Raw genomic sequence first — 18,821 nt, forward strand, 5'->3', positions numbered from 1 at the left:
TGAAAACTAGTATTCTTTCTCTCTCCTACTGTCAAAGACTCAAAAAGTTCACAATTTTACTTGGCTAGTGGCTCCAGTCTAAAGCGATACTCCTCCTTCCTACTTGCTGCTCCTGCTCCTGCTCGGCTCAACAACCATCACGATCGGCACAGATTCCTCTCTTCAATCGGCATAGCAACCACTATGTCGAAGATGAAGCATTTATTACGGAAGCTTCATATTGGTAAACATCATTACAATACTGCTAGTGCTCGCCCAAATTCCAATAATCGAACGCAATCGGAAGAGTCGTCTTCGTCGTCGTCTTCATCGCCGCCGTCGGTTTCATCTTCGACTGATCAATTGAGGACTGCCAGAGAATCGCAGTCCGCTGCGACGATAGTGGAAAATGTTGGCGTGGATGTGGATAGGGAAAATATTAATCGTTCGGATTTTAATTTAATTGAGGAAGATTTTCAACTTCAATTAGCAATGGCGATAAGTGCTTCTGGTAGTGAGAATCAAATTGATGATGATTCTGATAAGCAGATCATGGCTGCTAAACAATTGAGTCTTGCTTGTTCTCCGTCCGTGCCTGACAATGAAAAACTTAGTGAGTTTTTGTCGCTCAAGTATTGGGTAAGTTTTTCTTCAATTTTAGGGTTTTTGATTGTGTTTAGTAATTTGATTGGTTTTTGACTGAATTGAGCTGAAATGGTGGATGATTTCGTTTGTTTATTTAGGCTTTGATTGCATATTTTGCTGGTATGGCTTTTGTGTTACCAATTTATGTATGAATTTTAAATATGTTAATTTATGAGATTGTTTTTGTTACTTGATTCTGGGTTTTACTTAGGATTAGATTCATTAATCATGATATTGATGTCAGTGGCTTTAATTGATGGTAATCTTTGCTTAAAGATCGGAGTTTTTCTATCGATGATAGTATGAGGCTCAGAAACATCAAACTACAAACATGTACTCCAATTAGCTGACCCCAAAAGCTAATAGGATTTTACAATTCACATGATAGGGATTAAGGCGTATTGTTCTTGTGTCGACAAACATATAGTAATTGATCACAAGCCACATGAATAGTGAAAAAGCTAATAGGATTTTACAATTCACATGTCTTGTTTTCAGTTTGCTTACCAATTTGTTAATAGGAGTTCATTTCGAATTTGTTGCTCTTCACAGAACTACAATGTCATTCAGTATGATGAGAAGGTAGTGGATGGATTTTATGATGTTTTTGCAATTGCTTCGCATCCAACTGCTCGAGGAAAAATGCCGTTGCTTGTGGATCTCCAAAAGATTTCCATTTTCAGTAATGTTGACTATGAAGTTGTCTTGGTGAACCGGTTGGTTGATGTTGAGTTGCAGCAACTTGAAAATAAAGTGTATGCTATATCAGTGGAATGCAAGGTTTTGGGACCTGGGATGTATTTGAATGGCGTAATCCAAAGGTTAGCTGATCTTGTTGTTGATAGAATGGGTGGTCCTGTTGTTGATGCTGAAGAAATAACGAGTAGGTGGCGAGTAAGAAGTAATCAGTTGAAAGCTTCTCTCAATACCAATGTTCTTCCTCTTGGTTGTCTCAATGTTGGGCTTTCACGCCATCGGGCATTGTTATTTAAGGTTTGTGGTCGTTATTTTTTTTTGGTTTCAAGTTGCTTATGATATCTATTTTCAGATTCGCGTTCCAATATGGTTCTAGCAAATGGTTGAAATTTACTATGACAACATTGATGATGGGATTACTAATATCACTAGAATTCTTTGTGGTTTATAATTCTGATTTTACTAGAATTTTCCTCTGGTTTTTGTCATTGTCATTGTGATTAATAATTAGTTGGGCATCTGTTGAAGATTCTGTTAGTTGTGCATGTTGTAGGTATCCAGTGGTGCTATCTGGCTGATCCCACTACCATTCCAAGTGTAGGCTTTGTCTTCACTATTTCTGGTTTGCAGATGTTGATTAGGGTATTGACTCTTTTCTAATAACTTATGACTTTTATACTTGACCAACGTTTCCTTGTATAGTTTAAGATTATGTTTGGTATGAGTGGTGGAAAGAAATGAAAACAAAACAAATTAGAAGGGGAGAGGGTAAAGTAAGTGCTATATTTATGGATTGTTTTGTACAAGCAAGGAAAGGAATCACTTATCTTTGTTTTCCTTAATTATTTTTCATTCGAAAAAGGATCGGCCGCCATGTCAATCAATACATAAAATTAATCTTGCGAGCACTAACTCTTATTGAATTTTCATAGTCATTCATCCAAACGTCATAAAAATTGGTTACTCGACAAAAAGCATAAAAAAATACATTTGCCTCAATAGAAAAATATCTAACCAAACTTCACTAATTTTCTAAATATTGTTTTTACAATCGGAAGTTATTGAAATTAAAACTATTAACAACTCCTTTTGTCCTCGATCCCTTTTGTGTCAGTTCTCTTTTTTTTTAGTTTCCATTTTTGTTTGTCCCTATTCAAATCTATCCATATTTAGCTTACCCTTATTTCTGTCACACCCCTACTACTACACCTTTTGGTCTAACTAACTCCCAATAGTTTTATCTCACTGAAACCACAACGCTCACCATTGACAAAGCTGATGTGTTGCTATGAAGTGATGTTAGACCATATATGAATAAATTGTACAAATATGATTTTATTTGAACTATTTACTATCTTGCGACAGGGATTTAGAGAGGAATATCTGGAGTGGTAAGATTTCTGCAGTGTTGGAATTTGACCAAGTACCAACAGTGTCATAGTTGTTTGTCTTTGTATTTATTGGATGTAGTTGTTGAACCTTTTATATTATTAGCAACCTTTTTTGAAATGAATGTTTGATTCCTAGGATGACATTAAGATGAACAAATGTGTGCATGTTTCCTCTTTTATTGTGCTTGGCATTTTAAGTGACAATTTTAGTGTGATAGTGCTTTCAGGCGGTGATGTTCATGTGTTGATGTCTTGTTGGTTTTGAGAATGAGAAGTTTTAGGTTTTTCCTTTACGTTTCAAAAGGGTGGCAGCATATTCTTTTTAGTTTTTTGGGGCTCATCTGGAACTTATGCAATTGTGAAAAACTCATTGCTGATAGTAATTGTCTCATATTCTTTTGTATCTTTTTGCTTTAAGATGTGCTGTACTGCTACAACTTCTTTATGAGAATTGTGTCTGATCATTCTGAAAATTTTCATAAAATTTGTACCAGGTACTTTCGGATAGGATTGATCTTCCATGTATGCTTGTGAAAGGGAGTCTATACACAGGCATTGATGAGGGGGCTGTGAACTTGATTAAATTTGGTGAAGGAAGGTAAGGGCTGATGCTGTTGTCTTTGAAAGTTATATTCATTGGGGTCTATTTTTACTTTCTTGGCATACTTGAAGTCTGTATTTATGAAGATTTAATTCAATTCTCTTCTGTATGCAATCTTATCTGCTTTGGAAGGAGCCCCACTGCTTCTTTCTTAATTTACAATGCTTTTGTTTTACATTGCAGTGAATACATAATTGATTTGATGGGTGCACCTGGGACACTAATTCCCTCCGAGGTTCCTAGCAGTTGTCTTCTGGACACTGCACTGGAAGCAAGAAGCTTGTCTAATAGTACTTCTGCTATCAACAACATAAATTTGGATTTTGGCAATGTGGTTGGATTAGATGGAAATATATGTGATACTGTTGTGGTTCCTAAAGTTTTTGGCTCCAATTTAGAAGAAGCAGCCTTGAGTGTCAAAGCAAAACAAGTGAATGAGATTGCTGTTAAATCAGATTTGAGTGGGTTATGTGATTGTAATTTTGAAAATCCTGTTAGATTGGAGTATAGTTTGTCTGATTTCTCACCAAACTTTGTTCAAGAAGCTTCCAGCGCACAAGAAAAGAAAGTCAAGGATGTTTCAAAATATGTAATTAGTGCGGCAAAAGATCCAGAATTTGCGCAGAAACTGCGTGCTGTTTTGTTAGAGAGTGGGGCATCACCTCCAGTAGATTTGTTTCTGGATATGAGTCCGAGTAGTTTACAAGAAAAGACATTGCTTGAACTAGTCCAACCAGTTAGACAAGAAACTCTTTCCTCTGGAGATTTTTGCAACTCAGATAATTATAGATCTAGTCGTGAGATGTCTGTTGTCTGCCAGTTTGGGTTGAAGTCTTCGAACAACTGTGATATGCATGAAGAGAGTGCTGATAATATGATGAGTAAGTGTCGGGAGTTGGATTCATATTTTTCTTGTTCTTCTCAATCTGATGCTGAAAGCATTTCTTTTGCTGTTATTGAATCTAATAAAATGACCAATAGTCGTGCTGCAGGTGTTTTTCTATTTTCGAATTTTTTGAACTAAGGAGTTTCATATGAGGGTATTGCTTATTAATGTTGTTATTTTACTGCAGTTGACGGGTCAACTGGGCTAGCTAGTTGCAGTGGACAGGTTTCTCGAGATTCTAGGGGAAAGATTTTGAACCAAACTAATTCAGGTAAAGAATCCAATATTCAATTAGACGTTAACAAAGAAATTCACCGTCTTAGTGATGGCCACAATGAGTGTCTTAGCCCTACTTCTAGTGAGGGAGTCTGCCCTGTGCTTGGCGAGTTTGCAGAATTGGAGATACCATGGGAGGATCTACAGATTGGGGAAAGAATTGGTATAGGTCAGTAATCGTATTATCTGTCTTTATGATTTGAAGTTATTCTTTTTTCAAAATATTGTTAATTCTGGTTTCTGGCATATGAGAATACTGGTATGAATTATTTGTCTAAAAATTGCTTTTTCTAATCCATTGTGTGTCCAGGTTAATATGAGTTTGACATGAATACATGATTGAGTTGCTTTATTTTCTTGTTTTTCATAGTGTTGCCTTTTATCTTGATCTTCAAGTGTTTTCTTAGTCTTGGGAGTTTCAAATTTCTTTCGTTGGGCTTTGATTTTTGGAATGTAACTTTTATGTTTAGAAATAGTGCAAAAATGAGGCCGCTTCATATCCTGTCGATCGAGTTGTAAAGTTTTTTAAAGCTATCTAAACTATACTGCTCCCATCATAAAGATGTAAATTAATTGCACTTTTGGCTGGCTCAAGAAATGTCTCATGGTCTCAACCAATAAGTGGTGGTACAAAAACTACATCATCTTTGTTACAGCATCACTATGGCTGTTACCGCAATTGCGACCAAAATTGCATTTTGCACTGAATTCAGGAATGAATGCTAGAGTGTCGTTTGGTACTGCTTAAATTTTGCGGGAGTTCTCAGGTTTTAAAATTTCTCTATGTTTATATTTGTGGCTAAGTGTTAGTTTTCATTCACATGTTTCTGCAGTCTATTGAAGTAACGATGAGTGGCTAGGTTATGGGTTTTTATAATGTGATTATGTCAAGTCCATAGAAAGAATGCTATCATTACTTTGGATGTAACTGACATGTGTTATCATTTGCAGAATTTTAGAAATACTCTATAATTCTGAGTCAAGATGATTGTTATCCTTTATTTACACCCTTTATCTGGCCAACTATAATTAGGTCTTGTATATATGCAATAACGTTTTTGTCTGCTATTAATTTTTCAGGTTCCTATGGTGAAGTTTATCGTGCAGATTGGAATGGAACCGTAAGTTCTCTCTTCCGCACAAGAGTAATCGTGCTGTGCACAATATCTTTTGTAAAGTTGCAGTAAATTTTTTGATTTTACTACTGATCTGCTGCATGGAATTTATTGTATGTCATAAGGCTTGTAAACTGTAGGTTGGACTGCAGGCATTTGACCACAATGCTGTTAGCGTTTGGTCACTTGGTGAATATGTATTTCTTGAAAGTTGAAACTTAATGATGGTCTATAATTATTTAAATCTAGCTTTTATTTTTTTACATCGTGCTTTATGGTAAAATAAGTATAGCTACGTAGAGCACAAGGGCTGTACCACTAGCATTTTGGTTTTCATCAAAAACATCATGAAAACTTAAACATGAAAAGGACACAAAAGTGCATCAGATATCCTTTGGCTCATTGTCCACCATTTTTTTTGAGATACTCTAGCTTGAAACATTCTCAAATGTGTGTGTTAACTGTTAATGTCATTATGTGTTTTGTGAAACGCTAAACTCTAACACAGAAAATGGTGAAGATATAATTTGTTGAATATCTCGGGTTTGGAACTCGAAGAAGCACACTAGTAGAGTAACTGGCATTCTTCTCGCTGTGTTGATTAACATCCGCCACTGTTTTTTTTCCATGATCCTCGTTGGTCACAACTACTTTGGTGACGGTTGGCTTAACTTAGGTCACCACTACATGGCCACCATTCCAAGTCGACTTTGACACCACTGTAATGGAGCCTGCAGTGAATCAAATTAGCACACCAACAACACAATAGCAGAATGAGAAGTAGAACACAAAAGAGAAGGATGTAGGCATGTAGCAAAGAAGAGAATATGGAAGAAGAGCAGAGAGAGAGAGAGAATTTGTGGAATGCTTGTATACTATGTATCTAGGTGAGCAGTATACCCACCTTGAACTCTTCGAGTGGTTCAGTAGCTCCCAATAGTGTATGAACACCAATATGAAAATACAAGCATGAGAGTTTATAATTCCCCATCCCCTATTTATATACACACAGATCAGGCATATTGCCATAAGTACCCAATACCCCACTTTCATAACAGAATGCATAACAGAACTATTATTCATAACGGATTCATCCTCATCTTGTGTAACAGATTTATTCCTTTTCTAGAAGATGCTTCCAGCCACATCATAATACTTCTTCCTCCTGCTGGAAGTAAAATGCAGTGCTGGACCTCTCTTACTTAATAGACCTATATTGACATCAGGATCCTTCACATCTTCCTCACAAACTAATTGTAAACTTAATTGCTTCTTACATTGATGCATTAGGTTCCACGTTTCATTGTGTCGCAAACACATTCCCTTCTCTATCTCTTCTAGAAAGTAGAAACCGTTTCTCTATCATCCCTCTGCTTTTGTTTCTTGATTTTTGGAAGATTAGGGTTGAAGGATGATGGTGATTATGCATTTCACTCTTTTCTAAGCTGTCTTCAGTCACTGTGAAACATCGTGCTCTTTGAAACCAATGTAATGCTGGCGGTGGTGGTTTAAGTGGTTGTATTACCTGATAGGTGAACACTTCGATGGCCATTGTACAGAAATGTAAACACCAAGATAGGAGCACTAGTATAGAAATGAAATGGTTGTATTACGTGATAGGTGAGCACTTCGAAGGGCTTAAGACACTGTACTGTGTAAGCAACACATTCTGAATACAAAGCATGATGAAATAATAACTACTCCCTTTATATATACGATTGAAATGCTGTTCCGAATTCCAACAAGAAAACTGAATTCCAAAAAGCCATAACAAACCAATTTCCAATCACAACTTCTAGAAAATATTCTGATGACTAAATGTGAGATTTTCATCTTCCCTTGTAATGACCATTCAGCCCCTAGTAATTGTCCATTCGTAAATGAACTGAGTGTGAAAGAATCCTTTTCTCGCATGCTATTCAGTCTGAGTTCCTTCGCCTCCAATGCATTCCTCACTCTGCATTCTGGCCCTTTTTAGGTTATGAGGTCGGAATGATTTACCCTCAATTTTCTGTGTGGCTGTTTTGCATAGATTTAGCTGATGAGATTTCTGAGGGGCATCGTGTTTTGATGGCTGCTAATGCTTTGGTTTTCACATTTCAATTATTGCTCAGTACTTAGTTTACATTCATGTGTCTGATTTACAATCATGTAGAGGATCTTGTTGACATTAAAATAGTATGTGGGACAGGTGAAGTAATGCTTTTGGGGATTGATATTCAGATCTAAACTATCGCAAACTCACTATGTGATTCCCTGAATGCAAGAGGCATTGATTGTACAAGAATTCAGTTTTAGGATGATTTATCTTTAATTTCTTGCTTACGTTCTACTATTTTTTTCGTGTTTAGTTGCCTATTGGTTGCTTGTGTGTTACTGTTTATTCTCATTCTCAATCCTTTGCCTGTTTGTGCGCATATAACTGATAGGCATGCCTTTTCCATTTTACGGATGTAGCTAAAAACATGCCTTTTACAGGAGGTCGCTGTAAAAAAGTTTTTGCTACAAGATTTAACTGGCGATGTACTCAATCAGATTAAGTGTGAAGTAAGCATTTATTTGCTGCTTTTAGTCTTGGTATTTGTTTCCTAGATGATTTTAGTTGTTTCTAAATTTGTTTTACTTTTTTAATTTGTGTTGGTTGTTCTGTAGGCTGAAATGATGATAAGGTTAAGACATCCTAATGTTGTTCTCTTTATGGGGGCTGTTACTCGCCCTCCAAATCTCTCTATCCTTACAGAGTTTCTTCCCCGGTTAGTTCTGCACCTATCATTAGTAAATTTATAATAGGTGTTAGATTTGGTTCAATTATCGCGCACATTTTTCTATGGATTGTGAACATTATCAAATCTGAAATGCACTAAGATGATAAAAACTGCTGGTTGTCCCCCTCCCCCATCTAAATACTAATGATTGAAGTATCTACTGGTCGATCATTTTGGTTGTCCTACTGAACCATTTTAAAATTAGGAAAAATTAAGATTAATAATTCAACTTTCACCCATTCGCTGTAAATAATCTCACATTTGGATTATTTTTTAATAATCCAACTTTTGCCCTTAGTTTGCTATCAGCATAACCTTTTATTTATAATAAATTAACCTTTGCCCTTAGTTTGCTTTCAGCATACCCTATTAGTATGTTGCTAGAAAACTAAAGGCAAAGGTTGGATTATTTTCCAAATAATACAAAGTTAGAATTATTCTTAGTGATAAGTGAAAGGTTGGATTATTAATATCAATTTTTTCTTAAAATTAAACTTGAAGTTCAGATACGCCTTGGCATTGTACCGGGGAGAAAATACTTATTTGTCAAGATTTGATCTAATGAGGCTGACTCATTAGCAACCAAACTCATGAAAACCAACATTAACATAGAATAGAAAGAAAGAGATCAAGAGGGATGCACTTGGTTGCTTCTAGCCATCTCATATTTTAGTCTACTGTGGTTTTATTGTTTTATGCTATTTTATGTGCTTTCCAGAAGAGCTTTAAGTTGCCTAGCCATCCCTTAGCACTACAAGCATTACGTGCATTTGGGATAGGATACATCAAACACTACATGTAAGATGCCCATGTGCTTCATAGAAAAGGCATAAATAATTAAATAGTCGAACACCTAATTAGTTACTCAATCATCCCAATATAACCCTAATCAATTAGATGTATCATGTATTTATTGCACCAAATATGATGGAATGATCAAGTTAGTGCATGTAAAAGGATATGTAGTTGCAAAAGAATTCTCGAACATGTAACCGGTTGTATGATCCAAGTATTTTGGGCACTCACACCATACATGTGATGAAAACACCTTGCTTCACTCATAACATGCGCTCACCTAACTCTTTTGGATTAGTTTGTAAACACAACTCACTTCACTCATGAATTATCAACACAACAAAAAGCAAATAGATTTTCTTAAGGATTAAATTTTTATTAATCTGATATCTATTACAACAAGAGCCTACCATCTATCTATGTAGGGGTCATGTCTTGTCTTGTTTGCTTTCTTTTGTTGATCTTTCTCGAGCCGAGGGACTCTTAAGTCGCATCCTCTTTTATGGATATGGTATGTCGTCTTTCATCTCTCCATAGACCCCGATTGTAGTTTCTATGAGCGGGAATGCGCGATACACTGGGTAATGATGATGATGATGATCCCTTTCTAATAGGGATTAGAAATTCTGATTCTAATCTAATGGCAAATAAAATCTAATAACAAATTTTAGTTTCTAAGGACTCTAAAAAGATTTGGATTAAGTAACTTATACGACTGAAATCTTTTCCTATCTTTGTTATTCTGTCTTTTATTTGATCTTTTATTAAACAATCTAACAAACTTTCAAATAAGTCTACGTACAACTTTCAAACCAACTTGTATGTATGTACATCTTTGTCTTAACTCTGACAATGAGCCATGACCATACATTGAACAATCTGACCAATGTAGCTATGTTGAAGTATCCTTGCACCCATGCATCCCGTTCCTTGTATGCTCCATGTTCCTCCAAAGCTGCAAAAAATATGTACAAAACTGTTCTTTTTTTTTTTTTTACTAAAAATGTTTCATATTGACATCCCTTATCCATTGTTCACATTCCGTTTCACCTTTGTGTGCTTTTGAAAATCAATTTGTTTTTATTCAGGGGAAGTTTGTATAGGTTATTGCATCGATCTGGCTCTCGAATTGATGAAAAGAAGAGAATGAAAATGGCCGTGGATGTGGTATCTTTCCAAATCATACTTTGTGAATATCTTCATCACACAATTCTATATTTTAAAATCTGAAGGAATTGTGCTTTATTTGTAGGCTAGGGGGATGAATTATTTGCACACAAGTCATCCTACTATAGTCCATCGAGATTTGAAGTCACCAAATCTTCTTGTTGATAAAAACTGGGTTGTCAAGGTTAGGTTTTATTGCTTTTGAATTAATGCTTAACTTGTGCATGAATCTTAAGAACACTTGTCAAGTTGAAACCATTCTAGCTTAAATAAAATGCTCGTCTTGGACTTTGTGTAATGCATTAAGGGGGTTAAGACTTAAGAGATATCAAACTAAAGATAAGTTGTATAGACGATGGTGGTGCAGATGAGGTGGTGATGCAGAAACTAAGGCAGTTTTGTTGCTGAAAAAGAGGGAGGGATGGGGAACTAATACCCTCTTAACTATGGTAATAGTTACCCACCCACCTCCTAGAGTAGTAATTACTTTTCAATTATGTACAAGTACTTAATAATGAAAACTTTTGCAAGCATCTTTTGAAGCAAATTTATCCTGATACAATGATGCATTAAAATTAGGAATATCACTTCATATTCTTCTTTAATATAAGACACATTATTATAAACACTCCAAGGTCTCCTTTATTACCATTCCATCTTTGTAGATGTGAATTCCTCTAAATACCATCACCCACAAATTCAAAACCTATAAATAACAGAGTATTGCACAGGTTTTAAGTCTAGTAGGGTAACTTGTTCCTTCCCTCCTTATCACCAGTGGCGGATCTAGGATTAGAAAATATAGGTAGCACCTTTATACAAAGTATTAACGTTGATTATAAAAAAACTATAATAGTACAATTTTTTTAGAAGTTTAGAGAAAATAAATTAAAAAAAGGACAAATTATGATTCAGTACAATTGTTATGATGGTTATAGATTAAGGGATATTAATTACATTAATTAACCAACATCATTTAATGTAATTTTCTTATATATTCTCTTGGACATAGTGGTTTCTATCTATATTAATTATTATAAATAAGAAAAGAAAATACTAACGAGAATCATCTTAACTAAGTTTATTAAGCAATGTAACTATTGTCTCTTAAACAATGCTCTTGTAGCCTTGTGGGCCCATGGCATAGGTTAAATAAACTTTTATTAAAAAGGAATGTATGACATTTACACTAATTCTTGATTGAGGCGGTAGAATTAAGACGGTCTCATGGTGAGACCTCTTATCAATGGGCTGATCCATTAATTAATAATAATAATAATAAAATAAAAAATAAAAAATAACGTTATAATTCCCAAAACTAAGCATATTGTTTTTGTAAACTATATTGTCTGTTAAAATTTAATTTAATTTAATTAATTAATTAATTAATACTTTTATAAAATATGTATAATTTGGGCCGGCCGTCTCACGTTTATATTAAAATATCTCAAAATAATACACGTTACATTTATTTTTTTTACAAAAATAGTAGATTTTAAGAGTAATTTTGTCTTTAACTCACAATTTATTTGGACCGGTTATGGAAGCCCAATTATAACTACCAAGTACCAACCAGACAACCACTACCTTACCAATGGTAGGTTCTGAAATTTTTTCCCCAGATTTAATGGGTAGCCCTAAGTTACTATATAGATCCTGCAATGCTTATCACATCTCCTCAATCACGTCTTTGTTATCACCTGCTCAGGTCACATTTATCTATTGCATTAGGTTTTGTTTTACTTCCTTTTACCAAAAACCCCTTTCTAAGCATACTTGTAAGTTTGTACGCCCTCATTCCCTTTGAGTTTGTTACAAGTGGATTTAGGTATGTTATTAATTTTAATTTCAAGAATAAAATAAGTGGATAGAAAAAAATATATAGCTGTGATGAAAATAGGTAATGATTGTGTGGATGAGTTTGAAAGAAAGAAGAATAACTAATAAAAGAGATGTTGCAAAGTTAAATTGTGGCAAAATCACAAAGGGGGCATTATTTTTGTTATTCCTTATGTTTCGTTTTGAAATTGAATATATTTCAGGATATAAATTCTTGCTTCTCATCTATGTTTGTTGGATTCAGATTTCAGACTCTTTAATTTGTAGCAGAATTAATAAACATGATTGTTTACTGTTGTCTGCACAGGTCTGTGATTTTGGTTTGTCACGCCTGAAGCACCACACATTTTTGTCTTCAAATTCTACTGCAGGAACGGTAATGCTTTTACTTTCATTTTTGCATGTGTTTGAATGTGATGTATGAAGTACAGTCTCTTGTTCAGCCTACTTATTTGCGGTTAATTATTTTTTTGTCTGGTTACATGTATGCCACTCTGCAATCAGTATTATTCCAAAGCACAAATTTTTAAATGAGATGGTCTCACGATGAGACCATCTCTATGGGGTTGACTCAATTTCCTCTTACAATTTTAAAAGTAATCACTTATAACCTTAAAGTGATTCATTACAATCTTAAAGTGACCTGTTAGAATCTTAATGAGAACATATAATTTTAAAGTAATACTTTTATAGTCTTAATGTGATCACTTAGATGTCGCCTGGAATGAACTGATTCATTTCAAGAGTAACTTTTATGCCATAAATAGTACAGGAAACAAAATAAGGGAGATAAAATTTTTTTCAGGGTAATGGGATATGTAGTTTGGCATATTAACTGGTAAATTAGTGGGAATATTTATAAAAAATCATTTTCAATTTCATTCTTGGAAAGATGAAGTTTGAAGGTAAATTGGTATTTATCTCTTCCCTCTCTCTCCATTAATTTTGAAGGTAATCCTCATGAGCTCTTAAAATTTTAACCAAAGAACCATAAAAGCTGTTAAAATCCAAAATAATTTTTTTTAGATACAAAAATAATTTTTTTAACATAAATTCTTTACAATGCCCATAAAATATCTCAAATTCGAATATCAAATCTCAGAAAAATTCAATAAAAAAAAATTAGAGAAACTAAAAAAGATGAAATGAAATTGATGATTTTTATGTACAATAAGAAAAATATGTAATCTACAAAATTTTTAAAGTTAAAATTTTTATGTAGATTGGAGAGTAACATGAGAGAGGAGAGAGAAAGAGATGAATTGATAAGAGAAAGAATATTTGAAATGAAAAGAAAGAAGAAGATGAAGGAATGCACGTGATGAAGGAGTAGTTTGTTGGAATAATTACTCTGGAGTGGGGCAAGGTACTAAGTACCCCCATATTTGGGGTAAAATTTAACGGGCTCAAATTATTACTTTCAATCCAGCCCATTTAAATACCCTTTAACTATTTACTGGGCCACTATTTTTCCTATAATACTCCCAATTTAGGCAGGCCCTTAAAGTGATTAATTATAACCTTGATGTGATCACTTATAGTTTTAAAGTGATTACTTTTTATAGTCTTACAATCATCACTTAGATCCTTAAAGTGATCACTTACAGTTTTAAAATGTGGCTTTTTTTATTTTTAAAGTGATAACTTAGGACCTTAAAGTCATCACTTACAATCTTAAAGTGATCAATTAGAAAAATAAACTAACTGTATGGGCCCGTCTCATAGTGAAATGGTCTCATACAAGACTTGCTAATTCCAAAGAATGAAAAATATATGTTGAGCAATGAACTAGAGACCTATTTTGTTTGTCATTTAATTGATTCATGAACATAGTAGATGACCCTTATTTATAATGTAAATAGATTGCATCTTTTGTTAACTTTGAAAATGCAGTTTGTACTTTGTAAGTGATGCAAATTCAATCACTTCGGTTTTCCTTGCTAGAGAGACTTCGCTTTTCCTAAGTTATCGCTTTTCCTTATTTATAATGTAAATATATATGAGGCCTGATGGGACTTGGTGATATCTTTTCTGAGGTGTGTCATTACTTAGATGAAAGTAATATTTTTTCCCTTACAAGAACACGGTTATCATGAAATTCACTTACAAAATGTTTAAGTTTGAACAAAAAGTTTCTTTGTTCTTAATATGTATGTTTGACAGATACTTAAAAAGAAGAAAATGATTCACTAAATCATGAGAAATTCTTTTTGTATGAGGAGCTGCAGATGATGTTTGCCGGTAAAAACAACCTCTTTGTTATTACAGGGGCAAGGTTGTGTACATTTGATCAGGACCCACCTTATAATAATTGGGGTGATGGGATGTTATTGTAATAATATACATAGATATACAAAGGTATCTTTAATGTATTTGTTGATGTTATCAAAGTATTTCACTCCCTATACTTCGACGTATTCTAGTAAAAAAGTTTTTTCCTTATCATCCACAACGAGAACTAGCCACATATGTTATAAGTTTATAGAAGAAATCATGCATGTGTCCAAAAGGGCAATAATTACCACAGAAATCAAGAAGTACAAAAAGAGAGGATATGGAATGTCAAATCGTTTCATGTTTCACTTCCACTTAGTCATATATCATCATGCACCATAGTTTTATGATATTATTTATGTAATTATGGGTTAAGCCTTAAGATACTCTAAATTCCAGCGGCTTATTTTTATGAATACAGTTTTGATATTTTAAGGTGAAGGCCAAAATATTTTTTCAGCTAGGTCAAATTCCAAAGTGGTGAACTTTGATACGTGCAGATTTTATGGTTTGAAATGCTAAGATTGAAGACACGAGGGTTTTAGTTTTATAGATATCAATTGTGATGCTTTTTTGGACATTTTTTTTTATTCTAGGCTGTTTCCATTGTGAGAAATGGTTTTTTGATACAAGGAACTTGTTGGTGACTTGGTGGAAGTAGTTTTCTTGTGTTTGTAGATTAACATTACTGCAATAACACCCCATGTGGTAAAAAATTATTGCATTTCACTTAACTGCACATTTATTCTGCCTTGCATTGCTTTTTGTTAATGTTTTTGAAAAAAAGGCAAGTCCGAAGATTTTGCTATATTTGAAAAAGTGGAGGCTGTGTTTATAAATCGCGGTAGACTTTTTGATTGATGTTTCCTTTTTAACTTTTGGAATTAATACTTATTACTTACGTGAATTCACAATTTGTATCTACTATCAATGCAAATAACTTTGTTTTTCTTACAAAATCAAGTTTAATAATTTTCATTCCTAAAGGTAAAATAGCTAGTTGTTGAGGTTGGTTATGGGATATTTGATGTGCCTTGTATTCTAAGCTCCATTTCATCTATCAGACAAGTGTTTATAGCTGCAAGATTTGAGGGCTGTCTAAAAAATACCTACAGGCAAGGGGGAGAGGGAATTAATCCTTCCTTAGGTGCTGAGAATCGAACCCCCTGTCACAAGGGTGAAAGGAAAAACCCTGAACCACTATGCTAACTGATGATTCTCGTTAGTAGTTGCTAGATTGTTAGGGTTTTGCTCCTTTCACTGAAATTCTCAGATAAAGGTTGGGTGAAAAGGGTATGAGGTTGGATTTTAATGTGCTTCTATGCAACAATTTTCTGGCATTGGGACAGAGTTAACTGATGCATTTGACTCTTAAATCTTAATGAGATAATATTTTTATCTGTTAACTTGAATTTAGAGTGCTATGACTAAAGTTTCTTCCTGCCTTGATAGACAACAGGATTGTAATGTGTTTCAATGCAAGAGTTGTACTTTTTCAAGGAATGATACCAATATGGCAATGTTTGTGATATTAATCAACGAATTTCGAATTTTGAGGAACATAATTTAATGTTGATATATGTTTTGTACTGATCGAAAATCTAGATCTGTAGTGGCTAACTATCTGCTATCTGATCACAGCCTGAATGGATGGCACCTGAAGTTCTACGAAATGAGCCTTCCAATGAAAAGTAAGTTGTTTGAGCCATCAGTTACCATGTTTAGAACTTTAAGATCTATTTCATTATATAGTAGTATATACCTATTACCTAATAGTATTGCGTTCTTTAGGTGCGACATATACAGTTTTGGTGTGATATTATGGGAATTGGCTACATTATGTGTACCATGGACTGGGCTAAACCCAATGCAAGTTGTTGGAGCTGTTGGGTTCCAGAATAGACGTCTCACAATCCCCGAGGAAGTAGATCCAATGGTTGCCCAGATAATACGGGACTGTTGGGAAAAGTAAGTATAAGTGTCAATGTATTTGGTTTGATAAATTCATTTGAAACTTTGGTGAGTGTAGACATTGGTCCTGAGAAGCTGAAAAACTATTACTGTACAGTCACTATACGTTGATGAGGACGTTATTTTGCATTATGTTGCTGACATGTTCTTTTTTTCTTCTTTATCCAGTGATCCTCGTTCGAGGCCCTCTTTCTCACAGCTTATCATCCGCCTTAAGGGTCTTCGTCGCCTAATTGTACAGAAAGATTAAACAACTGTGATATATCATATATCTATCCGTTCTGTTCATAGTTAGGATTTTTGCTATGCTCAAAGAGCAGGAGTAGCAGGAGCAGCTGAACTGTGGCTGTGTAAACTGGTTTTTTTTTGTTGCAAAGGAACACACAGGATTTAAATTGTCGGGTGTGGGTTCATTCGAAGCGGGGACTCAGCATTACCAGTTTAGAAATTCGATCATGAAAACTGTGGATATCCTCGAAAACATTGTTCTGCTGCTCGAAGCACAGTGAATGTTGCCATGGGTGTTAGCTGTTCTAGGATTGCAAGTGTTCATATGAATTATGTTCAAGGAAATTCTGACAACAGAAAAATCCAAGGTGTAATTTTTATTAGGAAAAAAACCCAAAAAGAAAGTGAATAAAACCACAGATTTGTATCATATTTGATCTTTCTGTAATATTATTCTCTACAAGCAATTGGAATTGTAAACATTGGGTTAATGAATTTATTATTCTATAATGTAAAGAAAAAAAAGGAAAAAAAAAGTTATTTCCTTAATTTTTTTTGTATTTTTATTGCTTGTTTTATTGCTACGTTAATGAATTTAAATTGTTACATACTCAAAGTTGGGATTATTGAAAAATAGTCGAAAGTATAGGATTATTTTCAGTTGATTGTGAAAGTGGAGATTATCAATCTTAATTTTTCTTTTGTAGTGTTAGTATTATTATATTAGTATTATTTTGATTAGTATCAAGGTATTAATATTAATAGTGCTATCTTTTATGTATTAGTACAAGTATTGTTATATAATTATTAGTATTTTTATTATTAATATTAGTATAAGTATAGTTATTAGTATTAGTTTAGTATTTGTACCAGTATTATTAGTATAAAATACTAATATTAGTACTAGTATTAATATAGATGTGTATTAGTACTAGTACTACTATTAATACATTAGTATTAGTAATATTATAAGTATTATTCTAATTATATCTAGTTATTAATTATGTATCATAATCTGTTGTTGTAATATAGTTACTATTATTGTATAGATGTTAAAACTATTATTATGTGTTAGGATTATTGGTGAGTTTTTGTTCACCAAATAATTAAAACATAATTAAGAGATTTAATCATATTTGTTAGTGTAAGTAACGAGAGGATACAAATACTACTTTGTAATTGGATGATAGGGAATCAAGCAAGCACCACTGTACAATGTACTAAATGTAGTATAAAAATTTGAAATACATAAGAGAAAAATAAAAAAAAAATAACAAATTAAATTAAGTTTTAAACTTATTTTAAAAATAGGTGTGAAATTCCTAAATCTAAGGTTTAGGGCTGTTCGCAGTTAGTAACTGCGAACAGGTCAAAAAAAGACAAAATAGTTGTTCGCAGTTAGTAACTGCGAACATCTATTTTGACCTGTTTTTGTACAGCATGCTGTTCGCAGTTATTAACTGCGAACAGGTCAAATAGCTGTTCGCAGTTAGTAAGTGCGAACAGCTATTTTATCTGTTTTGACTTGTTCGCAGTTAGTAACTGCGAACAGCCCCAAACCTCAGGTTTGGGAATTTCACGCTTACTTTTAGAATAAGTTTAAAATTTAGTTTATTTTATTAATTTTTTTTATTTTTTCTCTTATGTATTTCAAATTTTCAAAGACTTGGAGGTGCAAAGTTTGGGTTGTAACTTGTAACACTACCCATTCAGACATAGTACAAGGTGGAAGAGTTATGAGGGGACCAGAGGGACAAATGACAAGTAACAAAGGTCAAATCAGCCCCCTTACGGGTCGCTTGCCGGACGCTCACCCAAGTAGGGTGGCAAGCGGTGCTATGGTCTCATTATGTGCAATTTTACTAGTACTTGCTGCCCTACTTTTGCGTAGATCCCTCTATAAATACTCCCTCATATACTTGGTCTAAAGTGCACCAAAGTCTCATGTATTGAGCTTTATCTCTTGCTTATGTATTCTCTTTAATTAGCTCCTCTCTTCATTTACATTAATCCTCCATTTGTAATTTCTCTTAAGTTTGTATTCACCTTTAAACACATTAATATTAAGCCTAGGGTAGATGGTGGATATAGCCCAAGATTGGTGAACCACCTTAAATTTTTGTCTTGATTATTTCTTCATCATTGTCATTCATTACATATACTTGCATATTTAGTTCCTACACTTTGACACAA

The 18,821-nt window shown here is 33.9% G+C and overlaps 1 protein-coding gene across 1 annotated transcript; it reads left to right on the forward strand.

The window, feature by feature from the left end:
• The first annotated feature begins 13 nt into the window (after positions 1–13).
• LOC130797703 (serine/threonine-protein kinase EDR1-like) lies at positions 14–17,186 on the forward strand. The gene is made up of 14 exons (XM_057660409.1): positions 14–618; positions 1,177–1,617; positions 3,206–3,309; positions 3,496–4,193; positions 4,386–4,643; positions 5,555–5,595; positions 8,068–8,136; positions 8,242–8,342; positions 10,238–10,316; positions 10,402–10,500; positions 12,463–12,531; positions 16,071–16,120; positions 16,221–16,397; positions 16,569–17,186. The coding sequence occupies exons 1-14, from the start codon at positions 184–186 to the stop codon at positions 16,648–16,650; spliced, it is 2,703 nt and encodes a 900-aa protein (XP_057516392.1). The 5' UTR covers positions 14–183; the 3' UTR covers positions 16,651–17,186.
• The last annotated feature ends 1,635 nt before the right edge of the window (positions 17,187–18,821 follow it).

This window comes from Amaranthus tricolor, chromosome 13, assembly GCF_026212465.1.
Source record: "Amaranthus tricolor cultivar Red isolate AtriRed21 chromosome 13, ASM2621246v1, whole genome shotgun sequence".
Taxonomy (NCBI): domain Eukaryota; kingdom Viridiplantae; phylum Streptophyta; class Magnoliopsida; order Caryophyllales; family Amaranthaceae; genus Amaranthus; species Amaranthus tricolor.

Bases quoted from the DNA above. Each gene is read 5' to 3' on its own strand.
- LOC130797703 (XM_057660409.1), top strand. From the start codon at position 184: ATGTCGAAGATGAAGCATTTATTACGGAAGCTTCATATTGGTAAACAT. The intron at 4,194-4,385 runs GTAAGTGTCGGG...ATTTTACTGCAG, and splicing joins GAGTGCTGATAATATGATGA to TTGACGGGTCAACTGGGCTA. The intron at 10,317-10,401 runs GTATCTTTCCAA...CTTTATTTGTAG, and splicing joins TGAAAATGGCCGTGGATGTG to GCTAGGGGGATGAATTATTT.